Here is an 11595-nt window from a genome sequence, read left to right on the forward strand (position 1 = left end):
TATGAGAGTTCAGGATACCCAGATGGAAGGGAGAATTTCTCTTATAACGACTAATGTCAGGCATGGCAGTTCTTCATCCATATGTTCTGTGTACTACCCAGAGTAAACATAGAAGGCCTAAATGCATACGATGAGGTTGGAAAAAAACTCGCTTTTACAAGTATACAAAGGAAAAGTTGACTTGGCAGCAAATATTATAAACTTAAGGTGAATGTAAAGTGTGATGTAGTTGCAAAAGACAAAAAAGTGAATGTAATTTTATTTTATTTGAGACAGAGTCTCACTCTGTTGCCCAGGCTAGAGTCTAGTGGCACTGTCTTGGTTCACCGCAACTTCCAACTCCTGGGTTCAAGCAATTCTCATGCCTCAGCCTCCCAAATAGCTGGGATTACAGGCGTGCGCCACCACACCCGGCTAATTTTGCTGGGGTATTTTTAGAAGAGACGGGATTTCGCCATATTAGCCAGCCTAGTCTCAAACTCCAGGCCTCAAGTGATCCACCTGCCTTGGCCTCCCAAAGGGCTGGGATTACAGGTGTGAGCCACTGTGCCCGGCCATGAATGTAATTTTAAACTGGGCTATTCCAAGTGCTATAGGATCTAAGTTTAGGAAATGATACTTCTCTCTACAACATGCTACTTATTCTACATTTGGAGTGATGTCTTTAGCCGTGGGCACTATATCTCTGCCTGGACCTCTTCTCGAGTAACCAGGAAGATGAAGAATCCAAAAACCACACCCTATCCAGCTTGAGTGTGTGGGTGAAGGAAGTCAGGCATACATGGCTTGTTGCAAAGAGGGGAAAGGGCTGTCACACAGAACATGGAAAACAAATTTCCATGCATGAGAAGCATTTAGGCAGTTTAGAATCAAAAGGTGGAAACGATGAGGAGGTGAATTTTGTCTTAACGTTAGGATGAACTGGCCAGGCATTGTGGTTCACGCCTGTAACCCTAGCACTTTGGGAGGCCCGGGCGGGCAGATCACGAGGACAGCAGTTCGAGACCAGCCTGGCCAACATGGTGAAACCCCGTCTCTACTAGAAATACAAAAAGTAGCCGGGCGTGGTGGTGGGCACCTATAATCCCAGCTGCTTGGGAGGCTGAGGCAGGAGAATCGCTTGAACCGGGGAGGCGGAGGTTGCAGTGAGACGAGACTGCGCCATTGCACTCCAGCCTGGGCAACAGAGTGAGACTCCGTCTCAACAAAAAACAAAGGACGAGCTCTTCGGTTAAAGCTATATAGACAGCCCAGGAAGGTTGTGAGAGTCCCACTGAGAGTGATGTCAAGCAGAGGCTGGATGGCCATGGGTCGGGTGCTGTCGATATTTCTGTATTAGGTGGGATCTGGGATCCTGGGCAGCACTGCTTCAACCTGGCTGGGCATCTCTGAGAAGATCACCTGGAGGGCTTTTTTTCTTTTTTTTTTTTTTTAGACGGAGTCTCGCTCCTCTCTGTCACCCAGGCTGGAATGCAGTGGCGCCATCTCGGCTCACTGCAAGCTCCGCCTCCCGGGTTCACGCCATTCTCCTGCCTCAACCTCCCGAGTAGCTGGGACTACAGGCGCCCGCCTCCACGGCCGGCTAATTTTGTTCTTGTATTTTTAGTAGAGACGGGGTTTCACCGTGTTAGCCAGGCTGATCGCGATCTCCTGATCTCGTGATCCGCCCGCCTCGGCCTCCCAAAGTGCTGGGATTACAGGCGTGAGCCACCGCGCCCGGCCCCTGGAGGGCTATTTAAGAATATTGATTTCTGGGTGCCCCTCCCTGATCTGGTGGATCAACATCTCTGGCAGAGAGGATCAAGAAACTGATATATTTCTAAGTCCCTCAGTGATTCTAGTGGGCAGACAAGTTGAATGACACCTGAACAAGGTGACCCCAAGGTCCCTTCATTGGTTCTTCATGAGGGAGGAGGAGGTATGATGAGGCCTTGGCAGCACAGCCATTCAGGAGAAAAGCCTCCCCCCTTCACCTGACATTCTTCCATCTAAAGAATCCCCACAGCCTGTAAAGGAACTGAACACAAACTACCTCCTTAATGGGTATTTATGTTATTGTTTTCTTTCCTTTCAAAGAATCTACTGGGACTACTCCAAACATTGACATCAGATCTGCTTTCAAGAGAAGGTAACTCCAAAAGGAAAATCTAGATAGCTTTTGTATAACACAGAAGTGGAGGATTTTCAAACACATTTCCTTTCCCCTGTATTCCGTATTCCAAATACGAACAACCCTTTTCACCGCAAAAACACCATATATTTAAACATTGGTGTTCTAGAAAAACCATGGGTTTAAGGCCCAGTCAAGCATATACTGACCATTTTTTAGAATGTTCTTGTTATAAAGAAGTTCCTGTTTTTGAGGTTTCACAGTTGCCTTAGAAAGACACTTTCAATTTATTCATATGTAGCTTCCTCCTTAAAGCATTATTTTCCACCGAATGGCCAAAAGAAATATGCAAAGAGACTCATTTCATTGGTTAAGTCACGGCAGAAAACTTTTATTTATATCGCCTTTCATCTAGAAATCACTTAGGGAGCTACTGAACCATGTGCCCAAGAAAACCACAACCAAGTAGCTACTTACTGAAGTTAGTGCCATATAATATTGGATTATCCTAAATGAAACTGGCATTAAGAATACTACAGAAAGGCAAAATTTAGATACCTATTTCATATATTTTTGCAATTACCAAGGCTGAAAAATGGAGGGGGGGCGGTCAAGGAAGAAATGTAAAAGATTTTTGGTCTCTGAGAAATATAACCAGCCCCTTCCTGTCATTATGTTATTCTCTGTACTTAATTATTCCATAATATAAATTCTTTAATGAGACCAAATGTTTTGTTCTTCCAAAGACTGAATCCACATACAGAATCCACATACAGTTTTGCTGAATAAGGAAAGTCACTCCAAACTATTATAAAACAATAATTTAGCCTGTTAATGAGGCATATTTTCCTCTGATATTATAAATAAATCAAAACTTTAATTACTTTGAAAAGTTATTTAATATTACTGGTATTAGGTATTTTTTAATTTTAAAAAATGTCATAACTTTCAGATTTTATTACTTTCCTTCCACTTTCCCTTCATCCCATGCTCAGCAAATGCACAGGTCTAAAACTATGCTCATACTGTATACAAGTATATCTTAGGAGAGGGAAACATGATCTACTAAGTTTTGAGCTTTAAAAGAAATGTATTTCCTTCAGAAGGCCTGCAAACACCTGAAGAAATTTTGAAAACACATTATTGAGTTTAATTCTTATGACTTACATGTTATACACACTGTTTTCAAACCTACAGACTCTTTTCTTAGAAACCATAACTAATATTTGTAAAGAGCAGGAAACAAAACTTCCTTAAAAACTTAAACATGTAAGTAACTATGTAGTGCCATTTAAATGTTAGCTCTATAGCTTCTAGTTAGAGTTTATATGAAATCACAGTGGTGGCTGCATGCCTAATTTAAGATGCATTTCTCTACGGGAAAGCACTTTTTTAAACTGCTAGTAAAAGTTTCATTAACAATTCAAGACAAATATTTTTAAAACATATTTAAGAAGGTATAAATATTAATAAGAAAATCAGAATAATTATCACCCTTTAAGACAGAAAGGAATGCATCTTTTAAAAATTTCTGTGTTAGCTCCTTTTTTATTTTTGCCATGTTAGTATCACATTATCTGATTCATCTGTTCATGGACACAAAGAGGTTACCATTGAATATAAGGCTTTGTACTTATATATCTGACATTGGTACACTTCGTCCTCCAAGCCAATCTCTGTCTTACATGAATAACAGAGATCAGCAAAAGTTCTTTGCTTTTTACACAGGTATGTTTCTACAGCCCCCAACTTGCAAAAACAAAGTACTTTGTGTTGCTTGGCTTAAGTGCATTTGTGTTACCTGGTTTTAACACAAATCCAAGCAGTTTTATATATGCAATCTACAAAAATGTGTCTTCTGAAATCATAGCGTAACACAAGCTCCTCATATGTTTACTTTTCCACAAGTACATACTCCAAAAACTTAACATGTCACTTGTGTGAAAAGAAATAGTTTGTGTTGATTTAGTCCTTGTGTGGCACAAAATTGCATATACGTTACATGTAGAGTGTTTGGGGGAAATTGTTGTGTATGTCTCTGCATTAAACCCGGATTTGCTTTTCTTTTGTTAACGACAGTGGAGAAGGTCAAGAGGATGCAGGGGAACTTGACTTTAGTGGTCTCCTGAAACGTAGGTGAGAACAAAGTGATGGAGTGAGACATTGTGGCCTGGAAATCTTTCAGACACCCACTCAGAGAAGTCAAGTTTAAAGTGGATGTTTTTCAGAGAATTTTTCATTTCTGAAAATGCGTTTTGCTTATAGAATATAACAGAGTTGACTAGAAAGAGAGAAACAACTGCATACTAATCTTTTAAAGCCTTTAACAGATGCTTTTAAACTTTCTTTTTAAATGTTTCATGACTCTTCACCTATTTTTTTTTAAATGGGGACGAAGAGATATGAAAACTGAGACATAAGACAAATACCTAGAAACCTCTAAGACTGCACATATGATTCCGTCTCATGACTGAATAAATGAAGCCTTCATTCTCTTACCTTTGATATTTAGTCAAAAAATCAGTTTTACGATTTTGGTAGAAGTCTGAAGGTATACACATTGTAAGAGGCAGACCTACTTTAATGTATTATTTATGATGTACTGTATTTCTGCAAGTCTAAGACACCACTGCTTTTAAGATACACCAGCACTTTATAAATCACTAAGCAATGAAAAAATTGTTCCAAATGGTTTGACACACCATTGATTATAAGATGCATTGTCATTTCAGAGGTCTTTAAAATGCCTCAAAAATGTGTTTTAGACGTGATAAAATGGAAATAAAAGTTTAGTATCATCACACACTCACACTTTTCATTGTTCTCTCCTGCAATAAAATTTATAGGATTTCATTATGGATACTTAGAACATAACCATTTTATAAGATTTCTCTCCATATATATTTCTATAACTGCTATACTCTTCACTAGGATTCCCTATATATATACTATATTATATGCATGTTATAGATATCTAGATATTTACTATAGTGCAGAAGCAACAAAAAGAAACACTTTTTTCTGAGATTATGTTTTATCTAGCAAATTTGTAAATAAACAGAGTAAAACTATAATTTTAAATTAATTGTATATAATATCAGTTTTCGTTTAACTTTCCAGGCTTTTAAAATTGCTTTTAGTGCTTTCTATGGTTATTAAAATACTACAAGTACAAATATGCTTCATAACAAATTACAAACACTTGAAATATACTGGGATTGTGTTTATTCTCTGTTTAGTTAGATAGCTGTATTGACGTCTCTGTAAATGAAAAATTTACCCCTACCCCTCAACATGTAGGTTGAGAACAGAAATATTAATGGGTGTGATTTATTAATTCCTGAGGGCTATTAGCCCATCAATAGACTACTTCAAATAACCATTAGTCTCAATAGTATTGATTAATTCCCCAAATGCATTTAAAGCAATAGTATATGAAGTGCCCTTAAGTGAGCCTCACGTTTCCTCATTCTACAGATAAGAAACCAAGGTACAGAGACAACAAGTGACTTATCCCAAGTCACACAGGAGTTAGAGGCAGGGACAGGACCCAAACCCAAGTTTCCCTTTTATGAGTCAGCTCATTTCCTGTGACTCCATATTAAAGATGCCACTCTGAATTTGCCTTGGAAGCTGGTGCTTCAGTTTATAACACAAATTGACACTTTAGGAAGACAAGAGAGCTTTTTATTCTCCCTGCAATCATTTACTCAATCAGGAAAATACTAAACACTGTCTTTGTGTAGAATATAATGCTACTGATGTGAGGAAAAGAAATCCAGTGCCTGGCACATAGAAAAGGATAGATACACTTTTCTGGGAGGAAAAACAGTGGTAAAAACATGGACTGGAGTCTCAACTCTACCATTTACTAATTATGTGACTTTGGTCAAATATTTGACCCCTCTGAGACTTGGATTTCACATCTGGAAATGTGAAGAATAAACGCTACTTAATAGAATTATTGTGCAAATTAAATTAAGTGTAAAAAGCTTGGTTCACAGTAGGTGGCAAATAAATATGTACTTCCTCTAAGGAAATGTGTCATTTTCTCTAACATAGTTTATATTCATAAGGAGACAACACACAAACACATACACAATCAATCAACAAAAATGTGATACAGTAGATTATTAAGCACCTTGCTCTGATTAAAAAGGAAAAAAAGAAAGAAAAAAGAACAGACTTTTTCAACCAGTAATTCCAGAATAAAATAAATCTAATTACATAGTCAAAATGACAAAATTTAAAAATCACTTAATGGGCAGCCAACGTGTCTCCAGTTCTCATTTTCTTTTATCCCCTGCTTAAGATTTGCATTCATAATTAGATTGTTGTTAATATAAGGCTATGTTATGTTCATTTAGTATACTATACTAATCCACTAATATAACTTTAGAAATCATTATGCTTTCCTACTAGTGAGTTGCATGCGTTTTCATTGCGGTAATGACATATGGTTACCATTTCTACTCCTCCAAGTGTGTGTGCCAAAATCCCCACAAGAAAAAAAAATATGATTAAAACCAATGTCTCTGTACAACGAAAGATCTTCCTGCTCTGAACAAAGCCAGCTTACTTCAAATAGACATTAGCTAAATCAGATTAAATCTTTTGGGCAGCATCCTGTTATAGGAATTGACCTGTATAAATACTTGTAAGTTGTACTCTACATAAAATTTCTATAACTGTTATACTCTTCACTAGGATCGCCAAGTTATTGAAATTTTGATGTAGATGAAAATACCATGAGTATTATACAGGTCTATCCCGAGGCTTGGAAAAGAATCAGAAGTGCCTACAGAAATTTGGCTTTTTCTCCTCACTGTAACCTAACATAGCCATGCAGACAGGGTCATGTGCAGCCACCATGGTAAGTAACTAAAGATATGTTCCAGGTGCATTAAGGAAATGCTGGAGGTGAGAGCCTTGACCTCACATTTCAGTACAAGATAGATGCTTCTCTTTACGATTTGAGATACAATTAAGTAATGGAGAGAAAAGGAAGGAATAGGCAAGAGGTCATTGGTGTTCTTATATGAAATTTGATATGACTAAGTATGTGATAACAGTGGAGAGTATCTTGGCATTTTAATGAAAACTGGTGAGGATGATTGGTTTTATAAATCTACCAACAAAACTGACTCAGGAAATCACACTCAAAATTATCATCTTTATTACTGGTTTCCTTTGTATAAATATTCACCTCATGGATCTATGTAGGACTCAGTGACTTGTGCCTCTTGTTAGCTATTTTAATTATATCTAGCTTGATAGCTTTAAATCCTCCGCCAATGTCAGGAGGATACCTGAAATATGTAATGTATGTGTGCAATTCTTCATGGTTCAAATACAAATTTAACATAATCCAGTATGGCATAATTTTATAGTCTGGGGACTATATTTAGGCTGGAATGTGACAAAAATAGAGCACTAATAATCTAGATTGAGGGAACACCCGCAGAAAATATATACATATGAACATACATATACATCTTTTTTGGGTTTTTCTTTGAGACAGGGCCTCACTTTGTCACCCAGGCTGGAGTACAATGGCTCAATCTTGGCTCATTGCAGCCTTGACCTCCTGGGCTCAAGCAACCCTTCCACTTCAGCCCAAGTAGCTGGGATGACAGGCATGCGCCACCATGCCCAGCTAATTTTTATATTTTTTGTAGAGACGGGGTTTCACCATGTTGCCCAGGCTGGTCTCGAACTCCCAAGCCCAAGTAATCTTCCCACCTCAGCCTCCTAAAGTGCTGGGATTACAAGGCTGAGCCACTTCACCCGGCCTATACATATACATCATAATTGTGACTCTCCTAGACTTCCTGCTAAAATATTTAAAGGATGTATTTGAAGTGTTTACTGTTTCCAGGAAGTAGATTTAGTGGATCTGGCAAATTATTACCAATATTCCAATTTCAGGACAATTTTCTTAAGCTTTTCGATTTTCTCATGTTAATAAAGGATGTAGCTGTTATTTCAGCGAGATGAAGATAATGCTTGTGTCTTGAGTTTTTAAGAGGCACATTTTGCTAATGGTGTTGTCTAGTCCTTCCCATCAAGATTATTGGAGAGACCAGTGACCTTTCACTTCCCTCTATTTTCCAGGAGTTCTGCCTCAATGTCCCCCGAACCCACTGGGCAAAAAGACTTACATGGCAATGTAAAATGGAAGTTAGATATTTAGATGTCATCCTTGCCTAATGCCACCCTAAACTCTATGTTAATATTTATAATCTCCTCCCCTCCCCTGCATATTTTATCCATGATTACAACCCAGTATTTCCTTCTCAAAGTACACATAAGTATAAAGATGACACTCCGGGCTGGGTGTGGTGGCCAGCACTTTGGGATGCCGAGGTGGACGGATCACTTGAGGTCAGGAGTTCAAGACCAGCCTGGCCAACATGGTGAAATCCCATCTCTACTAAAAATACAAAAATTAGCTGGGTGTGGCACACAGCTGTAATCCCAGCTACTTGGGAGACTGAGGCAGGAGAATCATTAGAACCCAAGAGGCAGAGGTTGCAGTGAGCTGAGATCACACCACTTCACTCCAACCTGGGCAACAGTGTGAGACTCTGTCTCAAAGAAAAAAAAAAAAAGAAGGCACTCTGAAACAGGTGTAATGAATATGACAATGCAAACAGATGTAACCCATCATTCCCTAACATGATAGCATGAATTCATTTTCACACTGATATATAAGATGTTTGACCAGTTTTCCAGAAAATCATATCCAAATCAGCATTACAGTCGTGGTAACATTTCCAAATTAACCTGATAAAAATAGTCATGTAAATGTAAACAAAATCAGGATTATTTATTCAATGAAGGAAACCAATTTGTTTATACTAAGCCTGTTTTCCAAAAGAGTGTTTATTTCTGAATTTTATTTTTATTTTATGCTTTTAAAAGAAAGGAAGACAAGTGTAAATCTTAAATCTTATTTTTTAGAGTCATATATGTTCTTTATGTGTTCTGTAGTCAATGATCAAAAGTTGGGGTCATAATTTTGGTATGCACCCTAAGAAGTTACTTTCCCTTGTTCATGGTGCCCTAAACCATTTGCTTCACAGTTTAACATTTATATTTTTATAACTCATACCCAATTTGCTTCCAAAAAACATTCAAGACAGTACTTTAAGATGAAACATAAGAAAATTTTTAAAACCTAGTCTCCTTTCCCCCTGCCAATTTAGAAAAAAAAATTTTTAAAGCATCAGTACCCATAAAAACCATGTGAAAAACAAACAAAAAACTCATGGCAGTTTCAATTTTTTTTTTATATATTTTAATAAAGGTAAAAAATGGTTCATGTACTTAATTACTAATATGGTAGGGAAAATGCTATTTGCAAAATCCAAATGTTTGAAATAATGTATTTGTACTGTCTCCATATTTAGCTAGGGTGTGTACATCAAAGAAAATAGAGATCATTTTTATTTCATAGGCCAAATCTAAACCTTTTAGTTCTAGTCCAATTTTCAATAATTCAATATCCATATCCTAGATGAAAACTGTTAAGTTTCTCAAAATCCCATCTTCTAATTAGACTTTAAATTTGAAAATAAGTAAAATATATTTTTAGGCTATTTCCTGATGTCCTCTACTCCCCCTAAAATTGTTTTTATTAACTAGGAAAACGAAAGATGTTACTATAAGGGCACACATTTGATCTTCTACTACCTGCAAGTTTCCCTAAGACTTCCATTCCAGCAAGGCAAGACTTGACTTCTGGGCTTCAAGTACTCAGGCTTTAAACAGAGCTTTTTTACACTGAACTGAAAAAGCAGAATTATACCTCGACCTTCGTGGTCTCTAAGGGTCAGTGCAGCTACTAAACTAGACCATGGTTCTCCCCGGTTAGGGAGGTGAAGCAGCAGGAGGAAGAACCCCAGGTGGACGTATGGGAGTTGCTGAAGAACGCGAAACCCAGTGAGTACGAGAAGATCGCCTTCCAGTATGGAATCACCGACCTGCGCGGCATGCTCAAGCGGCTCAAGCGCATGCGCAGAGAGGAGAAGAAGAGCGCAGGTGAGCGCGCCCGGGGGTGAGGCAGCGGGGCCGAGGGGCGTGGCAGCGTTCGAAAGCCTTGACCGTGAACCCCATCCCGAGCTCCTTCCAGTCTCCCGCGGGGTTGGGAGTGGGGCTGGGTAGGATGCAGGGGTTACGCTTGTCTTGACGGACAGCTCCTGAAGGTTCAAGGTAACAGGAGATTCATGGTCCACATACAACGTAGAATGGAATAGTACGTTACCCCCGCGGTTACTGGGAATTTCTCAGCCGCCCCCTTTCTCCAGCCTCCACATCCCCACTCACTGTCAAATTATTGATTTTTACTTAAGCAGAGTGGACTCTTTCACCATCCTTTTCTTTCACCCACTTGATGGCCTCCCAAAGTGCTGGGATTACAGGAGTGAGCCACCGTGCCCAGCCCCAGCGTGTTTTTAAAGTTCACTTTCATCTGAACGCTTTATAGTGTACATTCCCTGAAGAATTAGGTCATTTTTAAAGCTTCTTCAATGATTCTTTTCTTACCTTTCTTCTAGAAACATGTGGATTCTCTTTTCAATTTAAACCATCTTATTGTATATAAGTCAACACAGTGTTCGAAATATAAAGGATAATTTGGAAGGTTTCTGATTTTTTTCTTCTTTGAGATTCATTTTTTCATTTGCTTTTAGGTTCTCCTACATGTATTGACTATTTAAATTCATAGCATATGTATACATATATTAACATACTTTTGCTTCTTCTATTCTATCAGCTTTCGCAAAAATTCTTGATCCTGCATATCAGGTTGACAAAGGAGGCAGAGTGAGGTTTGTTGTGGAGCTGGCAGATCCAAAGTTGGAGGTGAAATGGTATAAAAATGGTCAAGAAATTCGACCCAGTACCAAGTAAGTGGGCTTTGCAAAAATCAGTGATAGCTCTACAGTAAATTAATCAAATAGTAGTTCGACTGACTTTTCTGAGAATAAAAGGATATTTATATTTTCATAATACAAAATCATATGGAGAGAGAGTAAACATTTAAGTCACATTTTATTTATTATGGAAACATGATAGTTCTATATAAACTAAACCTTTTTTTATGTTTAATTCTAAAAAACTATTTAAAGTGTTTTCCAATTATGGTTTTGTGTCGCTATAGGTTATATGTGATTATTTCAGAGTATTGCCAAATTTCTCCCAATTTTAAAAAATAAAATTGAAAAATAACTTGCAATCCATATTTGATATGCCACCTGGGAATCCCATCTTATAATTAGATGACTTTTGCTTTTCCAAAATAACGACTATATTTCATAATGGGTGAATACCTTCTATTTTCAATTCAGGTACTGTTTTGAGCACTTGCAATATTGCATATAAAAGGAACTCTTTAATGTTGAGATAAAACAAAATGTGGGTCAAAGCCTGTGTTTTATTATTTAATGGAGACGGACTAGAGACAGACTAATCCCTGACGTCTG

At 37.9% G+C, this 11595-nt stretch overlaps 1 protein-coding gene across 1 annotated transcript in view; it reads left to right on the forward strand.

The window, feature by feature from the left end:
• MYBPC1 (myosin binding protein C1) overlaps nt 1–11595 on the forward strand; it is an 89418-nt gene that overhangs the window by 37438 nt on the left and 40385 nt on the right. Inside the window, exons 7-9 of the mRNA XM_063593598.1 lie at nt 2077–2128; nt 9987–10153; nt 10887–11019. Coding sequence (XP_063449668.1) covers nt 2077–2128; nt 9987–10153; nt 10887–11019 — 352 coding nt within the window. The remainder of the gene's footprint in view (nt 1–2076; nt 2129–9986; nt 10154–10886; nt 11020–11595) is intronic.

This window comes from Pan paniscus, chromosome 10 (genome assembly GCF_029289425.2).
Source record: "Pan paniscus chromosome 10, NHGRI_mPanPan1-v2.0_pri, whole genome shotgun sequence".
NCBI classification, from domain to species: Eukaryota; Metazoa; Chordata; class Mammalia; order Primates; family Hominidae; genus Pan; species Pan paniscus.